The sequence below is a fragment of the Coregonus clupeaformis genome, chromosome 30 (assembly GCF_020615455.1).
Source record: "Coregonus clupeaformis isolate EN_2021a chromosome 30, ASM2061545v1, whole genome shotgun sequence".
NCBI lineage: Eukaryota > Metazoa > Chordata > Actinopteri > Salmoniformes > Salmonidae > Coregonus > Coregonus clupeaformis.
In genome coordinates, this window is record NC_059221.1 from 46636398 (window position 1) to 46659124 (window position 22727).

The window sequence follows — 22727 nt, forward strand, 5'->3', positions numbered from 1 at the left end:
ACGCCACCCATACACAAAAAAAAAATGTATGCACGCATGGCTGTAAGTCGCTTTGGATAAAAGTGTCTGCTAAATGGCGTATTATTATTATTATTATTATTATTATTATTAATTATGTTACCATGGCAAAGGCAAAACAACCCAACAGACATAACAACACAACTCTTTGCAATTTAATTTGATTATTGTTTATTGATCAAACTACATAAATTGTTCCATGGAGAAACATCCTCCACTGGTTTCATAGTTTTAGGATACATTTGTGACCAAAGTACACGTCGCACTGCTACAGACTGACAGAACTGCCATATCGAATGTAAGATCTACTTACTGTCATGCTGAGTGTTATTCTGTAATAGTGAGTTACTGATGTTGTTACTGGTTGCTAGTGTTGTCTCTGGAGTATAATGGCCTCTATATGTACCTGCGGACGGACGGCATTCCATAAGTATCGTCCCTATGTTTACATTTGTACTGGAAAAAAACAGTTGGATCAAAGGTAGACTCAGCAATATGACATCATCATACACAGCGGGGTGATATCCCGCTTACAGAAATCAACAACAACAAAATTGTAATCTGCCAAGACTGCCCCTATTGGCTCTTCCCCAGAAAGGGAAATATTGGCAGATTTGAATATGTTGTTGTGTCTGTGAAGCAGGAAGTCGCCCCACTGTGGACGATGATGTCATACTGCTGAATCTACCTTTAAACTGGACTGTACTTCTAGAGTGTCATGTCTGGCCCAGTTCAAGACAAATATATGATGGACAGTGTTATATGGTAATACTGTAGAAAAAAATGAATATGCATTGATACTGTCACCAATCCTCATAGCACAATGTTTAACTGATACCTATGTAATTGTGCGCTATTTGAAGATAGTAAACAGCTATGATCATATGACCTTAACATATCTACAGCACTGTATATCCTTGTGATTATGAGCAGTAGTAGAATAGCCTTCCTGTACCTAGTAGTATTTCTTGATTACACTGTATATAAAAAAGACTTCAGCTGAGAGATACATCTGTACATTTGAGTGTTTTTCGTTAGTTTTTTACATTGTAACTGTACTTCTCATGTTCACATTGTCATGCGTAATGGAAAATCCTTTATCTTCACTTTGGCAGTCAAAAACCCTGCAGCGTGGCTGGCAGCTCCTTCACCTCCCTTGTCCATACTCCATAGACTTTCAGTGAGTGACGTCTTCCTATAGACCTGCGTCATTCGTTGCCCTCAGAAGGGCAGTCTTGTGCAGCTTATTTCCATGTTTAGTCTTTAGTGTTGAGAGTTAGCCATTAGCGCCTGCCAGGCTAACCCATGTTGTGCTAGTTAGTGGAACCCCTCAGACTGGTGGCTGGTCCATTCAAGGCCATTTCACAGTAAGTCCCAGAAGTCTACGCCAGGGGCAGGGTGGGAATCCCCAGAGGTTCAGGAGAGCCACAGTGACCGATCTAGTTCACTCCAGCCAGGTGCCAAACCAGTGGTTCCCAAATAGTTTTGTGCCATGAACCACCAAAACCCTCTAGAATTCTTGAGATACCCTCCAAATTATCTCAAACAAGTTTCCAGCTCAAGTACAATCTTAACCCAGTAAGATTTGTCTGTGATCTACCAGTGGGTCCTTAGAAACACTGTGCTAGACCACCTTATGACAGCGTGCAGCTAATTCACTGAATATGCCATGAGATTCGACAAAGGATTCCTTGTGTTGGTATTGAAGATGAGATAGTGAATTTGGCAATGTGTCAATGCTAGGATGGGGAGCGGGGACTCCACACACCAAAGCCCAGTTATGCTAAGGGTTGAGGGCCCCTAAGCAGGCTTGGACGATGGCAGGGTTAGCTGCAGTCATTATCTGTTGAATCGGGTGCTTCAGTGCCTGGCTGAGGTGAAAGCTTGGTGACACTGTGTCCCTCCAGGGCCCCTGGTCTCTTCCTGACCTCTAACCCCACGATCAAAAGGGTCTAACATCCAATAACCTTAGTTAGGAAATGAATGTGAAGGTTCAGGTCAATGGAAAAAAAAGGAAGAATGGTAGACAAACACAGTTTTAATGCTCCAGAAAATGTGATAGCTTAGTAGTGATAACATGTTAACATGTTGGTCTTATAATAGAGAACAGGCAAAAGCCAACAGGTCAAACTAGTTGTCACTAGTAAACAAACATTCGGAAGCATGGAAAACAGTGTGGGTGTAACTTTTTCCCACTTTCATTCACCAGCATCCACGTCTCTCTATCTTCTCTCTCTCTCTTCCTCCCTCTCTCTTCCTCCCTCTCTCACAGGCAGTTCTTGTCGGGTAGCTCGTACTGCTGTGAGGCCCTGCGCTCTAGAGCTTTGCTCAGCCTACGTGGGAAGTACACCATAGCTTTATGTTCCTCGTAGCGGTCGATGTGTTTGAGGTGCACCACCATGTGCAGAGCGTAGGCCAACACCAACAGCAGGATCAGAGAGGTCACCAGCCCCATCAGTATGGCTGGGGTCAGGAAGGTGGCACAGTCGCTGGCCGACGCAAACTTATCAGACATGACGTTGAACGCCTGGATCTGCAGAGAGGAGGAGAGGAAATTTGAAATATTACAAGGTGAAGTGAACAGGTTTTTGTATAGATAAATCAATCAGTCAATAAAAACGGCCAAAGCCCCATACCTGGAAGTCAGTGAACGTGATGTGCCAGTTAGCTGAGGTGTCGGTGTGTGAGCTGGGTACCAGGAGGGTGTCATATTTGTGCTGACTGCTGACATGCTGGCAGTGATAGGAGGAGGTGGCAGGGGCATACACCTCGCTGGCGTTGAATGTAGCCTCATGGGTCCAGTTGTAGTGGATGTGTACGCTGTCTAAGGTGAACCAGTTCTGCCCTGCCGACTCGTAGAACGTGTTGGACATCTGCAGCCTGATAACAAGTCCCCTGAGGTCCTCCACATCGCCAAACTTCAGTGAGAGCCTGTGTACAAAAACAAACTCATTATGTTGATTGAAAAGGACCGGGCCTTTAGAAGGTATCTCCTGTGTGAGATATACAGTACTCATCTCATTGTAACAATATTTTCCTCCATGAATTGAATGTATAATTTAAACTTTTTCAAGTTATTTGATAGCTACATAGCAGTCGATACAACTCATGGTTGGACATGATTTACAGTACTTACGTAGCCTTCTCCTTGGTGCAGATGGATCCCTTGGTGTCCACAGGGGCGTTGGGTCCGAAGGTCTTCTCCGTCAGGTCTATGAAGGTGTGGTTCTTGTAGCGGACGGCCAAGCGCTTGGCTTTGAACAGGATGCAGGTCTTGCCATTGTAGGCCACGCTCAGGGGGGAGTATGGCCCGAAGATGGGGGACTGGAGCAGCTTTCTCTTGCCCTTGCCATGGCCATGCTGGTTGAGGTGGTGCCAGCCATCCAGCTGCAGAGAGGAGGGGGGGTGGGGGGTGGAAGGGATATTGGATCAATGAATATAATTGATTGGCAAGAAACACCACACACTTAGTTATCATGGTAGTAATAGTAAGACTAGTAAAACAAATTGTAGAGCATCTGAATAGTGTCCCCTAGGGGGCGATGTGATACTACGATGCACAGGATCAGAGAGAGAGGGGATAGAAAGAGAGTGAGAGAGAGAGACCTCTACCTTCAGTAATCTTTTGAGTGGGCTTTCCTCAGTAGGCACATAACCCTCAGCCACCAAGCTCATTCCATCAATCCCACCTGACAAACAGACACACAAATTAAACTGTCAGATACTATTTGGCAAAAATATACACTGCTCAAAAAAATAAAGGGAACACTTAAACAACACAATGTAACTCCAAGTCAATCACACTTCTGTGAAATCAAACTGTCCACTTAGGAAGCAACACTGATTGACAATACATTTCACATGCTGTTGTGCAAATGGAATAGACAACAGGTGGAAATTATAGGCAATTATCAAGACACCCCCCAATAAAGGACTGGTTTTGCAGGTGGTGACCACAGACCACTTCTCAGTTCCTATGCTTCCTGGCTGATGTTTTGGTCACTTTTGAATGCTGGCGGTGCTTTCACTCTAGTGGTAGCATGATTCGGAGTCTACAACCCACACAAGTGGCTCAGGTAGTGCAGCTCATCCAGGATGGCACATCAATGCGAGCTGTGGCAAGAAGGTTACCTGTGTCTGTCAGTGTAGTGTCCAGAGCATGGAGGCGCTACCAGGAGACAGGCCAGTACATCAGGAGACGTGGAGGAGGCCGTAGGAGGGCAACAACCCAGCAGCAGGACTGCTACCTCCGCCTTAGTGCAAGAAGGAGCAGGAGGAGCACTGCTAGAGCCCTGCAAAATGACCTCCAGCAGGCCACAAATGTGCATGTGTCTGCTCAAACGGTCAGAAACAGACTCCATGAGGGTGGTATGAGGGCCCGACGTCCACAGGTGGGGGTTGTGCTTACAGCCCAACACCGTGCAGGATGTTTGGCATTTGCCAGAGAACACCAAGATTGGCAAATTCGCCACTGGCGCCCTGTGCTCTTCACAGATGAACGCAGGTTCACACTGAGCACGTGACAGTTAGCTCTGGAGTGTGTCAGCAGTTCCTGCAAGAGGAAGGCATTGATGCTATGGACTGGCCCACCCGTTCCCCAGACCTGAATCCAATTGAGCACATCTGGGACATCATGTCTCGCTCCATCCACCAAAGCCACGTTGCACCACAGACTGTCCAGGAGTTGGCGGATGCTTTAGTCCAGGTCTGGGAGGAGATCCCTCAGGAGACCATCCGCCACCTCATCAGGAGCATGCCCAGGCGTTGTAGGGAGGTCATACAGGCACGTGGAGGCCACACACACTACTGAGCCTCATTTTGGCTTGTTTGAAGGACATTACATCAAAGTTGGATCAGCCTGTAGTGTGGTTTTCCACTTTAATTTTGAGGGTGACTCCAAATCCAGACCTCCATGGGTTGATACATTTGTTTTCCATTGATACTTTTTGTGTGATTTTGTTGTCAGCACATTCAACTATGTAAAGAAAAAAGTATTTAATAAGATTATTTCATTCATTCAGATCTAGGATGTGTTATTTTAGTGTTCCCTTTATTTGTTTGAGCAGTGTATTTGCTTACAAATACACTGCCTACCTACACTGACATTGATGCTTCAAGCTGTATTTATGGGCAGTAGTTTTTAAACCAATACTGCATAAACATGGCTAAGACAGGTTTGATTGCATCAGGCTCATAATCATGTGAGACATGATTTGTTACTTACCCGCTCTGATTCTCACAGCTGGGTATGGGACCTCTGTAACATAGTCGTCTTCTGTGCTGTAGAGACAAGAGAAAATGACAATGTGGTTAAAAGATGCAGCTACATGTCCTTGCACATTTTCTCAGAGTTGCCAGAGTAGGTTTCAAACCAGCACAAGGCCATATAGGCAAGCTATACTAACAGTGGCCAACCGAAATGTTCTATGTCCACATATGATACTATACTTTAAAAAGTTCACCTTTTGATCACTAAACAGATCATCATAGCCAATGTCTGGTGAGCCTTCTGGTAGGGTTGGGAATTGCCAGGGACTTCACGATACAATATTATCACAATACTTAGGTGGCGATACGATGTGTATTGCAATTCTCACGATCATATATGTATTGCGATTCGATACTGTGATTTTATTGCGATTCGATGTTCCAAACATATTGGTCACCATGTCTGCTGCAGAGGGACAAGAGAGAGCCATGAGAAAATGAGTTTGGATCAGTCAGGGAAATAAGTGTTGAAAACAAATTGGCTCCCTATTTATAAAGAAGATTTGGTGCAGATACAGCCAACTAACGCAAATATAATATTGCAATATTGTCAAAAGGACACGATATATCGTCGAAAATAATATCCTGAGATGTAACTGTATAAATGTTTTCCCCCTACCACTACTTTCTGGCACCAAAATGCTGGCATGCTGGTGGCTGCTACACATTGGTAATGGGTGGGGTTGGTGGTATATCTCCCCAATACAAAACAAAACAAAACGTATTTTATTTAATTTCAAACCTTGACACTAGCAGTGGCCTACATGCAGTATCAGAGGATAAACACAGTCATTTGACAGTGTAGTTGTGATCGGTCAGCTTTGTATTGTCCTGTCCTGTCCATGCTGACCAGGCTGACCATGCAGTAGAGCTGGGAAGATAAAAGGAAAATGATCGACGCCGACCGTACCGACCATTTATCCAGGCCATTTTACTGATATCGATAATCCCAATAAGTATCCTACTAGAGAAATCTGAAGTTTGAAAGGAAATAAGTCTGCTAATATGGGCTATTGCTAACGGTACAATTGATAGTTACAAAATTCAAAGTAGTAGTAGTAGTTTTAAGGGTAAGGTAATATATAAAAGTAGGCTAACAGGTGCAAATGAATGTTATAAACGTATCGTTCTATTTATCGTAATTGTGATAATTCAGTCAAATTATCAGAATACATATTTTTGTCCATAACGCCCAGCTTTACCATGCAGGCTGTCTGTGGCTTAGACCCCCGGTGGTTTATCTCAATCAGTGTGTGTGTGTGTGTGTGTGTGTGTGTGTGTGTGTGTGTGTGTGTGTGTGTGTGTGTGTGTGTGTGTGTGTTCGAGCGTGTGTGCATGTGTGGGAACTGGGTTAGATAATGAGCAGTGATCTTACAGACGGGCTGTACAGTCAGTCAGTACCCAGAACTGATCAGGCTGGTGACCAAACTAAGGCACCCAATTCCATTAAAGTTGCACTCTCCGATGACATCACAGTGCATCCATCAGACCAACTCATTGAATGGACAACTACTTGAAGTTTGCAGTTGTTTTATCAAAACATTTTTTTTTTTACACTTAAGTGTGTGAACATTACCATATTTATACATGGGATATTGTTTTTCAACAGGAAAAGTAAAAAAAAAATAGCTGGAGTGCAGCTTGGCCTAGATAAAGGAAAAGATTCACTCTGATGGTGTGCCCTTTATTTGAAGCACTTCATACGATGTTTTTGCGTCAATATCGAATGACAATGTCTGTGAGAGGAATAGCTTGCAGGGACTGAGGAGTGGAGCTTTTAACCCAAATTGACAACTCAGCGTAAAGTAAACATTGTGAGTGAACTTGCTGTGCGGTTTGCCTTTATCTCTGCTTTGCTTGACTGAATTGGGCCCTATAGTAAATTGTGCAGCAATAGCTGTTAATTTATATAGACCTGTACACCAAAACTGATGGAATTCACTGTCTGAACACTACCAGGTATTAGACAGATAGGCTGTTTAATAGAACCCCGATCAGCTGGATTTGAAGAAATTATATTTTATTCAATTTTGTATAACCTGATCATTTCCTCTGGGGGTAGCTTTTCATCTGGGGCATTTAATACCCCAGTCTTGGGCATGTTTGTGTTGTTACACATCTGCTGTTATCAGACAGTAACTTGCCAGTAACATGGCTCTGTGCATTTGTCCACCTGGCTCAAGATTATATAATCAGATTTCAGGAAGGGATATCAGAGAGGCACACCCCACTGGGCACAGATGTTAGTTCAATGTCAAGTTTTGATAACCATTTGATTGAGTTATCAACTAATGTGAATTCAAAGTAAAACCAAACAAACATTTTAATCATCTCATTGCATTAAGGTAAAGGCTGGGTGAAAAAACTAATAAATCCAGAAATTAATTTATGTCTCATTCATTTACTTTTTGCAAATCCCATCAGTTTTCCATGTTGACTCAACGTCATCACATTTAATAATTTTGTTGAAATTACGTGGAAACAACGTTGATTCAACCAACTGTTGCCCAGTGTGACATGGTCTAGTGGTCACCCACCCTATTTCCAGAGAGCTGTAACAAAAGCTGTTGTTCAGGAGTAGTTAAATGGTCTGGGGCAGTTAGCTCTGGTGCTATTGCCCAGGGCCCGGTTTCCCAAAAGCATCTTAAAGCTAAGTTCATCGTTAGAACCTTCGTAGGAGCATCGTTAAATGTGAGCGCAAAGAGCATCGTTAAAACCATTGTTACTAAAGTTGCACTTGAAAATGCTCGTTATTTACTGACTGCTTCAGACCACTAGTAGAACAGCCAAGTGCGTCGTTAGATGCTTTTTTGCCCTTCCGTGTCACTGTATTCACAGAAGATCTCTGCTAAACATAGAATCAAGAAGTTTATCTGTCTGACTGTGACCGCCGATAACTGCAGAACCAAGTTAACTACAAATACAAAGTTGCCAAAGTCTTTGCAATTGTTAAAAACAAGTGAAGAATACAAATATGCTTCAAATGGAAGCCAGATGACTGCATATGTGCCTAAATTGTTTCAATCATACTGAAATCAATTCCATGTTCAGTCAATTGAGTTATGTTTTACCAATAGTCTGTAATCTTTGCCTATATTTCATGATGCGTAACAACATGGCAATGATGTGCCCAATCTGTGATTTAGTGCATTATTATTGGTTAAGCATAATAAACCGCCTCAATATTTGCAGCCATTGGTGATAATATCTCTCTAGGAGCTGATCCGTCGTCAGTATTGTGGAATAGTTGTAATGTTAACATAACATTTGAATTCAGAAAGCTGATCCGAGAGCAGCGATGGTTTTCTTTCTATCCTACCAGTATCGACACATGGTCTAACGACGCATTCAGCGAACGTTCTCTCTATGAGGTGTTTTGGGAAACGAGTGTTACATCTTCGGCCGTTGTAGGAACGATGCAGCATTAAAACACTCGTAAACCTAAATTCCATCCCTATCAGGAAACCGGGCCTCGATAAAGCTAGCTTTGGCTTGACGTAGATAATTGGTGGGGCTGTTGCTCAAGTCAAGGACAATTACCAGTCTTATTATTAAAGGCTTAATTAGTTCTGAGAAGTGAGCTGTTAGCAGTCAGGGTTTAGAGGGGTTGCTGTTCAGGAAGCGTTAGATTGGGCTCCCGAGTGGCGCAGCTGTCTAAGGCACTGCATCTCAGTACTTGAGGCGTCACTACAGACCCCCTGGTTCGATTCCAGGCTGTATCACAACCGGCCGTGATTGGGAGTCCCATAGGGCGGCGCACAATTGGCCCAGTGTCGTCCGGGTTTGGCCGGTGTAGGCCGTCATTGTAAATAAGAATTTGTTCATAACTGACTTGCCTAGTTAAATAAAGGTAAAAGAAAAACATTTTAAATAGAAGAAGGTCACCCTAGTATCAGTTAGCGTCCGTCCAGGGGGCCAGATGGGGACAACAGGGGAAGTTCCTGCCAGGCCAGGGGCATCTCATTGCCAGCTGAGGGATCAGGATTAGTGTAGGGGTGGAACACTGGAGCAACGTCTCTGGGGCTAAAAACACAGTTAAGTGCCAGGAGAGCACCAGGATGAACTGGGAGCAGAGAGAGCTCCAGGTCCAGCAGCATGACAAGAAGAGAGATTAGACAATGAGTGGCTATTCTCATCTCAAAGAGCCTGTGTGGGTCCAAGCTTTTGTTCCAGCCAAGCAATATACCTACATGTGATTCAACATATTAACTAATCATAGGCTTCAACCAAGCTGGCTTTGATTAGTTGGGGAAAGAATAAGTGCACTCTTTGTGGAGAAGGGTAGAGAATTGGACCATGTGCATTGGAACAATTGGAAGAGATACCTGCCATGTCTACTTCCTGACTTCTTTGACCTATGACAGACAGTATGTGTCTAATCCTCCTTTATCCTCCTTAATCGTATTCTAGCTACATGTTAGGAAGCAAAGAGTCACAATGTCTAAACATGCACAGAGGTTGTCTAAAGGATACAACAGCCTAATTGTTTCCAAAACAAAGGAGAGTTGATGAACTTAAGGAACATTTAATTAGTATTTTTATTTATAAGTAGGCACACACACATCACAAGCAAGATTTTTCTCTACCGTAGTAGATTTACATTTTTACAAGAAAATAAGCTTGCCACTTGTAGGCTATCACTTATTTATTTAGCAAAAAGTGTTGGCCTTTTGTCAGAGCCTCTTCATTTACAAAAACAGAAAAAATAACACTCATAAATGCAATGCTTTACGACCAGGCGTTCTTCTGCTGACAGTGTCACACTGCTACTGAGGTGTGTATACTTCTACTGTACTAAGTTGGTGACGTGTGTTTACTTACATATAATCAAATACGCAAATACGTAATGAATGAATGTTCCTTAAGCAAGGTCACCTTCTCTCCTTTTGGTTGTTTGGATTACCTACCCTCCTGGAGCACTTTTCCTAATGTCCCCGTTGCCTTTATTGACCCAGAACTTTCTGATTGGATGGGTTGTCATGATAATGAACACATGGTTTCCAAGTATTTTATGCCTTTTCTATCTCATTTCAATCATTACCATAAGCCCATCCTCCGATTTCTCCCTCCACCAGCCGCCACTGTTGTGACGATAGTGTCCCTTGTAGTCTACCGTTGGTCATCTCCATTGCGCACACTACGTAGAGTAAGCTGCTATGTTCTGTGTATGAATCAAATTACGATGGAGTTTAGCTTCTCTGATGCAGGCTACAGCAGATCTAATGCAGACTGAGCTTACCCTAAGATGGAGGTGCTGAGATAACGATGTTGGAAGTTGATGTGTTGGATTCTTGATATGTGTGCGTGCCCTGGTAGTGTTGTTTGGCAGTTTGCCCTGGCGTGTGAGACTGCGATAGCATGCCAGGCTGGTTGACGTCTGTGACTTATCACCTGCATCTGTTCTCCTGCCCAGACGCCCAGCGTAAAATAAACAGACGCATAACAACACGGCCGCTCAATGCAAACATCCCATCTGATTTACACCCAATATGCATAGAATGTAACTAAATAAACACGAGGGCCTACGGCGCTGAATGACAGTAAAGACCTCATTTTACCCTCAACTACACTAATAGGTCCTTTCATTAGCTGGTTTCCTAAACATCACAGCTCCAAACACGAGTGAATACCCAGGCCTCAGCTGGCTAGAAGAGGCTGCCTTGCAAGCGTGTGTATATATACGCATGTAAGCCCAGCCGTTTGTTCCTGTGCCAGTTTGGCCAGGTCAGCTGCAGCCCTGTTACTGGCTGAGGCTGTCACACGGAGCCCGGGTGCTGAACAGGCCCTTTATATAATCAAAGCTATGCCACAGCCACTCTCCTTGGCTCACCTCACAGAGGCATTCATCAACACACTTATATTTTAGTCATTTAGCAGACACTCTTATCCAGAGCGACTTACAGGAGCAATTACGGTTAAGTGCCTTGCTCAAGGGCACATCAATAGATTTTTCACCTAGTCGACTTGGGGATTCAAACCAGCGACCTTTCGGTTACTGACCCAACACTCTTAACCGCTAGGCTATCTGCCGCCGGGACACACAGGGACACATGGACCCACACTCAAACAGGCACATATAAACTATACGCACGAGCATGTGCATATTCAAATATACAAAGAGTCATGCAGCTATGTCCAGACACAGACATTCATTCATACGTACTGTATGCATGCACACATTCACACACAAACATACACTGACAAATGATAACACAAACAACAGACCGATACACATACACTCTCTACTGGGCTGTACTGGAGCAGAGAAGGTGTGGTACGCACCAAACAGTAAACAGGACAAGCCCACTCTGCCAATGCAGTCACTCTGTTCAGAAGCACTGCTCTACAGAGATGGAGATAGGTACCTCACTGAACTCTCAGCCTCTCCTACCTCTCAGGGCCTCTCTCTACCTCTGCCTTATACATCAAGTAGTTTACCAGGATATTTATCAATTGTCATCTGTTTTATTTACCCTTCATTTATTCAGGGGAGCCTCGTTGAGGTTGTAATCTGTGTTATCCTGGTCAGGAGGCATTATCACTAAGCACCAATAGCCTGTCTGCGTTACCCCTGCCTACATGTCTTTGATACGTTAATTGTATGTGCAGGCGATGACTAATAATAGACTATTAGGGCAGATTAAGACTAAAGCGTTTAGAGAGACTCTAAGGTCCCCTGCTGCCACTCAGGTGGCTGTGTTTATGTGCTTAAGACCTGACCTCAGGACAGATTTGGGGGTGTGATAAATCTAGCGAGGTCTGCTTGGGATCAGGAGTCAGACCCCTGCTACTGGTCAAGATTACGTTTGTCAGAAAATAGTCCTCTGTTTTATGAGTACTTTGATAAGAGAGGTAAAACAGTATGAATAAAAAGAGAACGTATGAATCAGTACGAATGTATGTGTGTTTTACAGGTAAGTTTAAGATAACAGGGATGTTGAATGTTCATCAGTTGAAAAGTATTGTGATGTTGGACATGGCTGTAGTCCAGAGTCTATACTGTATGCAGCATCTCTGACTGTCCTTCTCCAATCCTGAGAAGATTACCCCTAAATACATTTTTACCATATCATTAGTATTTCACCTATTACTGTTTTATTACCATTTTATTACGATACATTTTTAAGTTTTCACTTTCCTTCATGTGAATAATTACTGTAAGTGTGCTGAAATATTTAATATTCCATTCAAAATAAAGGGTTGATTTGATTTATCCCTTCCCTAGGTAATCTCTAGCTCAGGGCTCTCCAACCCTGTTCCTGTAGAGCTTCCGTCCTGTAGGTTTTCGCTCCAACCCTAATCTAGTGCACCAGATTCTAATAATTAGCTACTTGATAAGCAGAATCAGGTTATTTACAACTGGGGTTGGAGTGAAAACCTACAGGATTGTAGCTCTTCAGGAACAGGGTTGGACTGAAAACCTACAGGACAGTAGGTCTCCAGGAACAAGGTTGGAGTGAAAACCTACAGGATGGTAGCTCTCTAGGAACAGGGTTGGACTGAAAACCTACAGGACGGTAGCTCTTCAGGAACAGGGTTGGAGTGAAAACCTACAGGATGGTAGCTCTCCAGGAACAGGGTTGGAGTGAAAACCTACAGGACGGTAGCTCTCCAGGAACAGGGTTGGAGTGAAAACCTACAGGATGGTAGCCTTCCAGGAACAGGGTTGGAGTGAAAACCTACAGGACGTGAGCTTTCCAGGAACAGGGTTGGACTGAAGACCTACAGGATGGTAGCCCTCCAGGTACATTGTTGGAGTGCAATACAGGACGGTAGCTCTCCAGGAACAGAGTTGGACTGAAAACCTACAGGACGGTAGCTTTCCATGAACAGCGTTGGAGTGCAAACCTACAGGACGGTAGCTCTCCAGGAACACGGTTGGAGTGAAAACCTACAGGTCGGTAGCTCTCCAGGAACAGGGTTGGAGTGAAAACCTACAGGACGGTAGCTCTCCAGGAACAGGGTTGTACTGAAAACCTACAGGACGGTAGCTTTCCATGAACAGGGTTGGAGTGCAAACCTACAGGACGGTAACTCTCTAGGAACAGGGTTGGACTGAAAACATACAGGACGGAAGCTTTCCATGAACAGGGTTGGAGTGCAAACCTACAGGACGGTAGCTCTCCAGGAACAGGGTTGGAGTGCAAACCTACAGGTCGGTAGCTTTCCAGGAACACGGTTGGAGTGAAAACCTACAGGACGGTAGCTCTCCAGGAACAGGGTTGGAGTGAAAACCTACAGGACCGTAGCTATCCAGGAACAGTGTTGGAGTGAAAACCTACAGGGTGGTAGATCTCCAGGAACATTGTTGGAATGCAAACCTACAGGACGGTAGCTCTCCAGGAACAGGGTTGGCGTGAACCTACAGGACGGTAGCTCTTCAGGTACATTGTTGGAGTGAAAACCTACAGGACGCTAGCTCTCCAGGAACAGGGTTGGAATGAAAACCTACAGGACGGTAGCCCTTCAGGTACATTGTTGGAATGAAAACCTACAGGACGGTAGATCTCCAGAAACAGGGTTGGAGTGAAAACCTACAGGACGGTAGCTCTCCAGGAACAGGGTTGGAGTGAAAACCTACAGGACGGTAGCTCTCCAGGAAAACCTACAGGATGGTAGCTCTCCAGGAACAGGGTTGGAGTGAAAACCTACAGGACGGTAGCCCTCCAGGTACATTGTTGGAGTGAAAACCTACAGGACGGTAGCTCTCCAGGAACAGGGTTGGAGTGAAAACCTACAGGACGCTAGCTCTCCAGGAACAGGGTTGGACTGAAAACCTACAGGACGGTAGCTTTCCATGAACAGGGTTGGAGTGCAAACCTACAGGACGGTAACTCTCCAGGAACAGGGTTGGACTGAAAACATACAGGACGGAAGCTTTCCATGAACAGGGTTGGAGTGCAAACCTACAGGACGGTAGCTCTCCAGGAACAGGGTTGGAGTGCAAACCTACAGGTCGGTAGCTTTCCAGGAACACGGTTGGAGTGAAAACCTACAGGACGGTAGCTCTCCAGGAACAGGGTTGGAGTGAAAACCTACAGGACTGTAGCTATCCAGGAACAGTGTTGGAGTGAAAACCTACAGGGTGGTAGATCTCCAGGAACAGGGTTGGAGTGCAAACCTACAGGACGGTAGCTCTGCAGGAACAGGGTTGGCGTGAAAACCTACTGGACCGTAGCTAATAACATTCCTCTTGAAACTATAAAGCTACCATTCTACCTTTCATATGGATCTTTCTCTACTATCCTACGTTCCCACCTGAATGTACACTACCATATATATCCTATGACTCTCTAGCCAGTGAATATAGCTCTTTGAAATGAAAGGCTGTTCTTCTTATATAACAGAATCTCAGTTTGTGACAGAGCAGAGAGGAACCAATATACTGTAGTAAGACAGACAAACACATGGGAGAACTATAGAAGTTATTGTCTTCTGTTTGTTTTTAAGATGCAGCTCTAACTTTTGAAAGATAGAAGTAAGGAGTGCAACTAAGGTAGCTGATGGTCAAAGTAATGAGAAAACAAAGAATTTGTCAAGCCTGTTGACATTGTCCACATTTGCGAGGAATGACTCATTAGCATGGAAATATATACAATTACAGAGATCCAGAATGTCTTTGTCTATAGTATGTGAAACTATTCAATGGAAACAAACACAAGTATACTGGCCCGGTAATTGTTTAGTTGCACCTGACGTGTCAAGCAAAAAAAGGCAAAAATAGTCACATCTGAAATATGAATATGAACAGAAAACGATTAGAATCCTCAAAACAACCAGTAGTTCTCAATGCAGTATTGACTGTAATTGATTGTAATTGATATATAGTGAATACAACTGTAATTTTATGAAGCATATTTCCAAGAGAGAAAGCATAAAGCCTCAACATTGCCCCCCTTTGTGGTGCTGAGAAAGAAAAATAATTCTCTGCCATCAATGATAAAAATTCCATGCAGAGATAAACATTGATTCCTGCACCTTTCCCAACGTCACTGCCCCTAGCAGCAGTGTTGACAAAGGCCCTCTCTCGCTCTCTCTCTCTCTCTCTCTCTCTCTCTCTCTCGCTCTTTCTCGCTCTCTTTCGCTCTCTCCCTCTTTCTCCCTCTTTCTCTGCATCTGTAAACAGAGCCCAACAGACCAGCCCCTCCTCTCCTCTGTCCCATCCCTCTGTTTTGTACCTACTCTCCCCTCCTTTCCATTGTCCTGGCCTTATTTACCTGCTCCTTGCCAGACAGACAACAGCCGTGTGATCAATTACAAATGCCTGATGCATGCTAAAATATACACAACCATACAGTATCCGGCCACAGATTCAACAACGCTTTAACAGATCTGATGCCTTGTGTATTTAAGTAGAGAGAGGGAGAGAGACAGAGAGAAAGGAAGGGAGAGAGGGAGAGACAGAGAGAAAGGAAGGGAGAGAGAGAGAGGGAGAGAGACAGAGAGAAAGGAAGGGAGAGAGAGAGAGGGAGAGAGACAGAGAGAAAGGAAGGGAGAGAGGGAGAGACAGAGAGAAAGGAAGGGAGAGAGAGGGAGCGAGAGAGAAAGGAAGGGAGAGAGAGGGAGCGAGAGAGAAAGGAAGGGAGAGAGATGGAGAGATAGAGAAATGAAGGGAGAGTGAGGGAGAGAGAGAGAAAGGAAGGGAGAGAGAGGGAGAGAGAGAGAGAAAGGAAGGGAGAGAGAGGGAGAGAGAGAGAGATAGGAAGGGAGAGAGAGGGAGAGAGAGAGAAAGACCCTCGTTGCACATCAGCCTCCCAGCATCCCTGGATTCCTCCACCCCCCCCCACCCCCCACCCCCCTCACTCTCCCCAATCACACACACAGAGGGTATTTACCTTCTCTCTAGGAGTGCAGGCACTTTATCGAAGGACAGGGTGGGCTGGCTGAGGGCAGACAGCAAGGCAGAGGAGAGCAAGAGGAATACGTGTGCAGCCATTGAGACAGTGAGAGGAGACTGCCGCTGGTGAGCTCCACTTCATTGTCTGCTCTCCCTCCTTGTATCGCCAGCCGCTGAGCTCACTGACAGACAGCCGTAGCAGCCAATCACAACGCAGGAGAAGAGATCAATGTGCGTCATACTCACACGGTCACACAGCCCCTCCTTTCCACCTCTCCCTCCCTCCTCCCTTCTCTGTCATCCTCCCTCTTTTTCTCTCTTTCGTTCTCTCTCTCTCATGCAAGCATAGCTGCAGGCAAACCCTAAGTATAGACAGGCTTATTCTTATTCACCCCTTGTCTCATTATACCTATTCCAGACCAATAATGTACATGAAACGTACACAAACACACACACACACACACGCACAAACACACACGGAGAGAGAGAGAGAAAGAGAGAAAAAAAAACAATCACCTGTGAATGTCAAGGTCAGATTGTGTAGGAGGACAGGACAGGATGTTAACATTATTTTAAGGGGAGGCAAAATAAGCTATGAATGCATGACCTAGATCCCCAGTGAGTGTGCTGCCACAATAGCTGAAGTAATTCACCAGGGCAGAGGAAACTGTCCACTGAGGCTGAATATGTGTATGATAGAAACAGCTGAACAGCTAAGGGACTAAATGTGGATCATACAACCCAGGTGGCCTGATGACTCAATGTCCACATTTTTGATGGTTTATATTTTAATTATATTTCCTGTCCATAAGATGTGGTTGGACGATTTGTCTGACACATTTTTGTTATTTGTATTTCTCTGCTGCTTTCTCGCATTTATTTGATGTGTTATGAGCAATACTGTGTATCAAATACTGTGTATCAAATACTGTGTATCAAATACTTTGTATAAAATACTGTGTATCAAATACTGTGTATCAAATACGGTACATAGAAATATGTACAGGTTACGCGTTATTTTACGGGTAGGTGCTATTCACATACCTATTTGGAAATGAAATAGGAATTCCAGGAACATTCTATAGAAATTAGATAACAGAATGTAACAATTAGATAAGGGATGTTTTGTTCAAGGTTTTTGTAGATTGTCATTACCATTGAAGAAATATTAATTCATTCTATGTTTACTTACTCTTAACATTCCTACATCTAGGTTTCCCCTTTGAGATTAAAAAGAGAAATCTCTTTAATGAATAGAGCAGAGTCCTTGGCAGAAAGAGGGTCGAGACTCTTGATCTGCTTGAGAGTGTCGTGCCTGGGATTCTCTGAGCGGGCCATGTCAGACTGGGGAAGTAAATGTGTGTGTGTGTGTGTGTGTGTGTATTGTGCATGTAGTGTGTGATTGTGTAAAGGCTGGGACAGGTCAGTCAGTCTCATAGGCACTAACAGGAGTTGACTAAAGCCTGTCTCAGCACTCTCTCTGTTCTTACAGATCTATCACACCAACATATCAGGTTGTCTCTCTAATGCCAAAGATGAGGTACAGTAGACTTTAGCTTGCTCAACCAAAGTGCAACTCCAGCCACAAAGCAAATTGGATCCACTGGATCTAAATAATATGTTTGATGACAAAGAGACACCTTTTTATTCCACATGTGAAATAGAGGATCATTTGAAATGTTGCCATTGAAATGGTTTTTATTCCTCATGTGAAATAGAGGATCATTTGAAATGTTGCCATTGAAATGGTTTTTATTCCACATGTGAAATAGAGGATCATTTGAAATGTTGCCATTGAAATGGTTTTTATTCCTCATGTGAAATAAAGGATCATTTGAAATGTTGCCATTGAAATTGTTTTTATTCCTCGTGTGAAATAGAGGACCATTTGAAATGTTGACATTGAAATGGTTTTTATTCCACATGTAAAGTAGAGGATCATTTGAAATGTTGCCATTGAAATGGTTTTTATTCCACATGTGAAATAGAGGATAATTTGAAATGTTGCCATTGAAATGGTTTTTATTCCTCATGTGAAATAAAGGATAATTTGAAATGTTGCCATTGAAATGGTTTTTATTCCACATGTGAAATAGAGGATCATTTGAAATGTTGCTATTGAAATGGTTTTTATTCCTCATGTGAAATAGAGGATCATTTGAAATGTTGCCATTGAAATGTTTTTTATTCCTCATGTGAAATAAAGGATCATTTGAAATGTTGCCATTGAAATGGTTTTTATTCCTCGTGTGAAATAGAGGATCATTTGAAATGTTGACATTGAAATGGTTTTTATTCCACATGTAAAGTAGAGGATCATTTGAAATGTTGCCATTGAAATGGTTTTTATTCCACATGTGAAATAGAGGATAATTTGAAATGTTGCCATTGAAATGGTTTTTATTCCTCATGTGAAATAAAGGATCATTTGAAATGTTGCCATTGAAATGGTTTTTATTCCACATGTAAAGTAGTGGTTCATTTGAAATGTTGCCATTGAAATGGTTTTTATTCCACATGTGAAATAAAGGATCATTTGAAATGTTGCCATTGAAATGGTTTTTATTCCTCGTGTGAAATAGAGGATCATTTGAAATGTTGCCATTGAAATGGTTTTTATTCCACATGTAAAGTAGAGGATCATTTGAAATGTTGCCATTGAAATGGTTTTTATTCCACATGTGAAATAGAGGATCATTTGAAATGTTGCCATTGAAATGGTTTTTATTCCTCATGTGAAATAGAGGATAATTTGAAATGTTGCCATTGAAATTGTTTTTATTCCACATGTGAAATAGAGGATCATTTGAAATGTTGCCATTGAAATTATTTTTATTCCTCATGTGAAATAGAGGATCATCTGAAATGTTGCAATTGAAATTATTTTTATTCCTCATGTGAAATAGAGGATCATCTGAAATGTTGCAATTGAAATTATTTTTATTCCTCATGTGAAATAGAGGATCATCTGAAATGTTGCAATTGAAATTATTTTTATTCCTCATGTGAAATAGAGGATCATCTGAAATGTTGCCATTGAAATTATTTTTATTCCACATGTGAAATAGAGGATCATCTGAAATGTTGCCATTGAAATGGTTGTAACTATTGTCACCTTCCGGGTGGCCTCTGTCTATGATATCACCTCAGTGTAATCTTGATCTAAATCCCAGGCTCCACTGTTCCTAGAGGGTAATTATTTGGAATGAGTTTTCTATGAATGCTACAGAAATGGACAAACATTGGTAAGAAGAACGTTAGTCTCTTTCAACTGCCACCGTGCACAGCCTACGACACACTAGAGGAGAGTTATATCTAGGCTTTCAGAAATGTTCTGTGAACCAACTATATTTAGCTGGAAAAACACTGCCAGTAAATGGTCCTGCCCATCTTTCAGACGGTTTCCACCAAGTTTTGTACTGACTCTACACCAGATTGTGAGACTCAGTTTCAGTTGTTCAATGGTAATTACATCAATGCAATGACTGGTCCCAATAGATTGTCAGTGTGTAATTACCGTATGACGTCTCTGTACAGACCTTGTACATTATGGATTTACAGCCTACCACAGAACGTTACTATGACTCTGTCTTAAATCACACCCTATTCCCCATCCAGTACACTCCTTCTGACCAGACTCTGATGCCTCTGAATCAGATTATGAAACAGATCGAACGTTAACAGGAGTCATCATCTATTTATAAATATGATCTCATGGCTCGCTCTATAATCCCCCACTTATGTTGTGTGATAGATCATTCAGGATTGCCATAACGTTAAGAGTGATGTAATGGTTTGATGTGTTTATGATATGCTTGTACTTTGTTGCTCTGATGGGGTGACAATAAAACATTCCCTATGTCCCAACTGTCCATTAACCATTACTGTAACAACCTATTCAAATCATCCTCCATTAAATACGGACAGAAAAGACAGCAGGCAAGTCTGGTTTTGAATGTGTTTTATTGGTATGTTTATTCTGTGTAGTCATGAAACACAACACTCCACAACATGGCCCAAAGAATAACCCCAATCTCTCTAGGGTGCACTCTATGCTGGCCACTAGTCTCTCCTTATCTCCCCCCTCTCACTCTCTTCAAACACAACCCAGCAATCATGGCAACCCCAGAGGACTAGAGCTGTCCAGTGTCCATTTCCTCTAAATATGATAGTCCATTTCCAGTGTCCATTTCCTCTAAATATGATAGTCCATTTTAATCTGAAGGTGGAAATCATGTTAGAAACTCAATAGTCACTAAAGCATGTGTCATAACTTTCCATTCAACTCCCAGTTCAAGTGATATATTATTATAATCCCCAAAAAACTATAATAATATTATAACACTTCTTAACACAGTATGTTACCACACAGCTATCAGTATGGAAATCAACACATCGAACTGACCATGACTGAAAAAGTCAAAAGCATGTTTTAGAAATAAAAGTCAAAAACCTGTGACTACATTAGTGACAGTAGATCGCCTATAGTAGTCTATACTATTTCCCCTGCATTTACACTAAACATCTGATAGAAAACTAGCTATTTTATTAAATATAGAATGATCTCCAGGTACACACGGTCTCCTATGATACATACTAGTCAGTTATGTCCCTATGAAGAACTGTGTTAAAATGACTGCAGATATATCCTATGGATGATATTTTACAATTGATTAACAGTGGATATGTCACCATCATCATCACCACCATCATCATCATCATCATCATCATCACCAAGTAGTGTATGGTTATAGTGGGAATACAGTAATTTCACTGGTATGCCACCTGTGTAGTGAATCTAAAGTCAAAATATTATTCTCTTTCTCTAAAATATCTCACACACGTGAGTTGAAAAGGTGACCTCAAACATGGGGGTGGCATTTCATATCCTCATTGTAAAGATATAATTGGGTGCAAGGTGCAGATAATGATTGACAGTATTGATTAATGGTCATATTGTACAGTCAGAGGCCTTGATTCCCATACCCTCCCTCCCTCCCTCTTCTTTTAGAAAGCACCCAGGGAACATTGCTAGAGGGCATCTATGCATGATATGCTGTACACTGAATCAGAGACATACAGTACATAGCTTACAGCAGGGGTAGGAAACCCTGGTCCTGGAGTGCTGCAGGCACTTCATGTTTTTAATTTAACCAACCTAGAAGACCAGGTGTGTTGAATTTAGGCAATTACTGAACTGATCATTTATCTCAGTTAGTCAGGTGTGGTGCCTAGTTGGAACACAATCCTGCAGTACTCCAGGAACAGGGTTGCCCACTGCATTCCATTCTTTAAACATGGGGCTTATTGAGGCATAATGTTTAGAATGTAGAAGACAGAAATAGAAATATAGAATATATCAAATTAGCTGTTCTACCTGATAAAGAATTCAATTGTTTCCATTCTAAATCTCATTTCTACAGTATCTGCAAGGTTTGGAACTTTAAGTCCGTCATATACAGTGGGGAGAACAAGTATTTGATACACTGCCGATTTTGCAGGTTTTCCTACTTACAAAGCATGTAGAGGTCTGTTATTTTTATCATAGGTACACTTCAACTGTGAGAGACAGAATCTAAAACAAAAATCCAGAAAATCACATTGTATGATTTTTAAGTAATTAATTTGCATTTTATTGCATGACATAAGTATTTGATCACCTACCAACCAGTAAGAATTCCGTCTCTCACAGACCTGTTAGTTTTTCTTTAAGAAGCCCTCCTGTTCTCCACTCATTACCTGTATTAACTGCACCTGTTTGAACTCGTTACTTGTATAAAACACACCTGTCCACACACTCAATCAAACAGACTCCAACCTCTCCACAATGGCCAAGACCAGAGAGCTGTGTAAGGACATCAGGGATAAAATTGTAGACCTGCACAAGGCTGGGACAATAGGCAAGCAGCTTGGTGAGAAGGTAACAACTGTTGGCGCAATTATTAGAAAATGGAAGAAGTTCAAGATGACGGTCAATTACCCTCGGTCTGGGGCTCCATGCAAGATCTCACCTCGTGGGGCATCAATGATCATGAGGAAGGTGAGGGATCAGCCCAGAACTACACGGCAGGACCTGGTCAATGACCTGAAGAGAGCTGGGACCACAGTCTAAAAAAAAAACATTAGTAACACACTACGCCGTCATGGATTAAAATCCTGCAGCGCACGCAAGGTCCCCCTGCTCAAGCCAGCGCATGTTCAGGCCCGTCTGAAGTTTGCCAATGACCATCTGGATGATCCAGAGGAGGAATGGGAGAAGGTCATGTGGTCTGATGAGCTTTTTGGTCTAAACTCCACTCGCCGTGTTTGGAGGAAGAAGAAGGATGAGTACAACCCCAAGAACACCATCCCAACCGTGAAGCATGGAGGTGGAAACATCATTCTTTGGGGATGCTTTTTTGCAAAGGGGACAGGACGACTGCACCGTATTGAGGGGAGGATGGATGGGGCCATGTATCGCGAGATCTTAGCCAACAACCTCCTTCCCTCAGTAAGAGCATTGAAGATGGGTTGTGGCTGAGTCTTCCAGCATGACAACGACCCGAAACACACAGCCAGGGCAACTAATGAGTGGCTCCGTAAGAAGCATCTCAAGGTCCTGGAG

The 22727-nt window shown here is 42.8% G+C and overlaps 1 protein-coding gene across 1 annotated transcript; it reads right to left on the reverse strand.

Moving 5' to 3' along the window:
- Positions 1–165: 165 nt before the first annotated feature.
- Positions 166–16287, reverse strand: LOC121546077 (V-type proton ATPase subunit S1-like protein). Its single transcript, XM_041857091.2, has 6 exons — positions 16122–16287; positions 5243–5298; positions 3631–3707; positions 3155–3405; positions 2655–2949; positions 166–2551 (listed from the first exon to the last, which is right to left on the reverse strand). The coding sequence occupies exons 1-6, from the start codon at positions 16220–16222 to the stop codon at positions 2285–2287; spliced, it is 1047 nt and encodes a 348-aa protein (XP_041713025.2). The 5' UTR covers positions 16223–16287; the 3' UTR covers positions 166–2284.
- Between the last annotated feature and the right edge of the window lie 6440 nt (positions 16288–22727).

What these genes read in the sequence shown, in the direction of transcription:
- LOC121546077 (XM_041857091.2), bottom strand. Translation starts at nt 16,222, where the DNA reads ATGGCTGCACACGTATTCCTCTTGCTCTCCTCTGCCTTGCTGTCTGCC. An exon ending in TGCACCAAGGAGAAGGCTAC is followed by an intron (nt 2,950 to 3,154) that starts GTAAGTACTGTA and finishes TTTTGTACACAG; the next exon opens with GCTCTCACTGAAGTTTGGCG. An exon ending in TCACGTTCACTGACTTCCAG is followed by an intron (nt 2,552 to 2,654) that starts GTATGGGGCTTT and finishes TCCTCTCTGCAG; the next exon opens with ATCCAGGCGTTCAACGTCAT.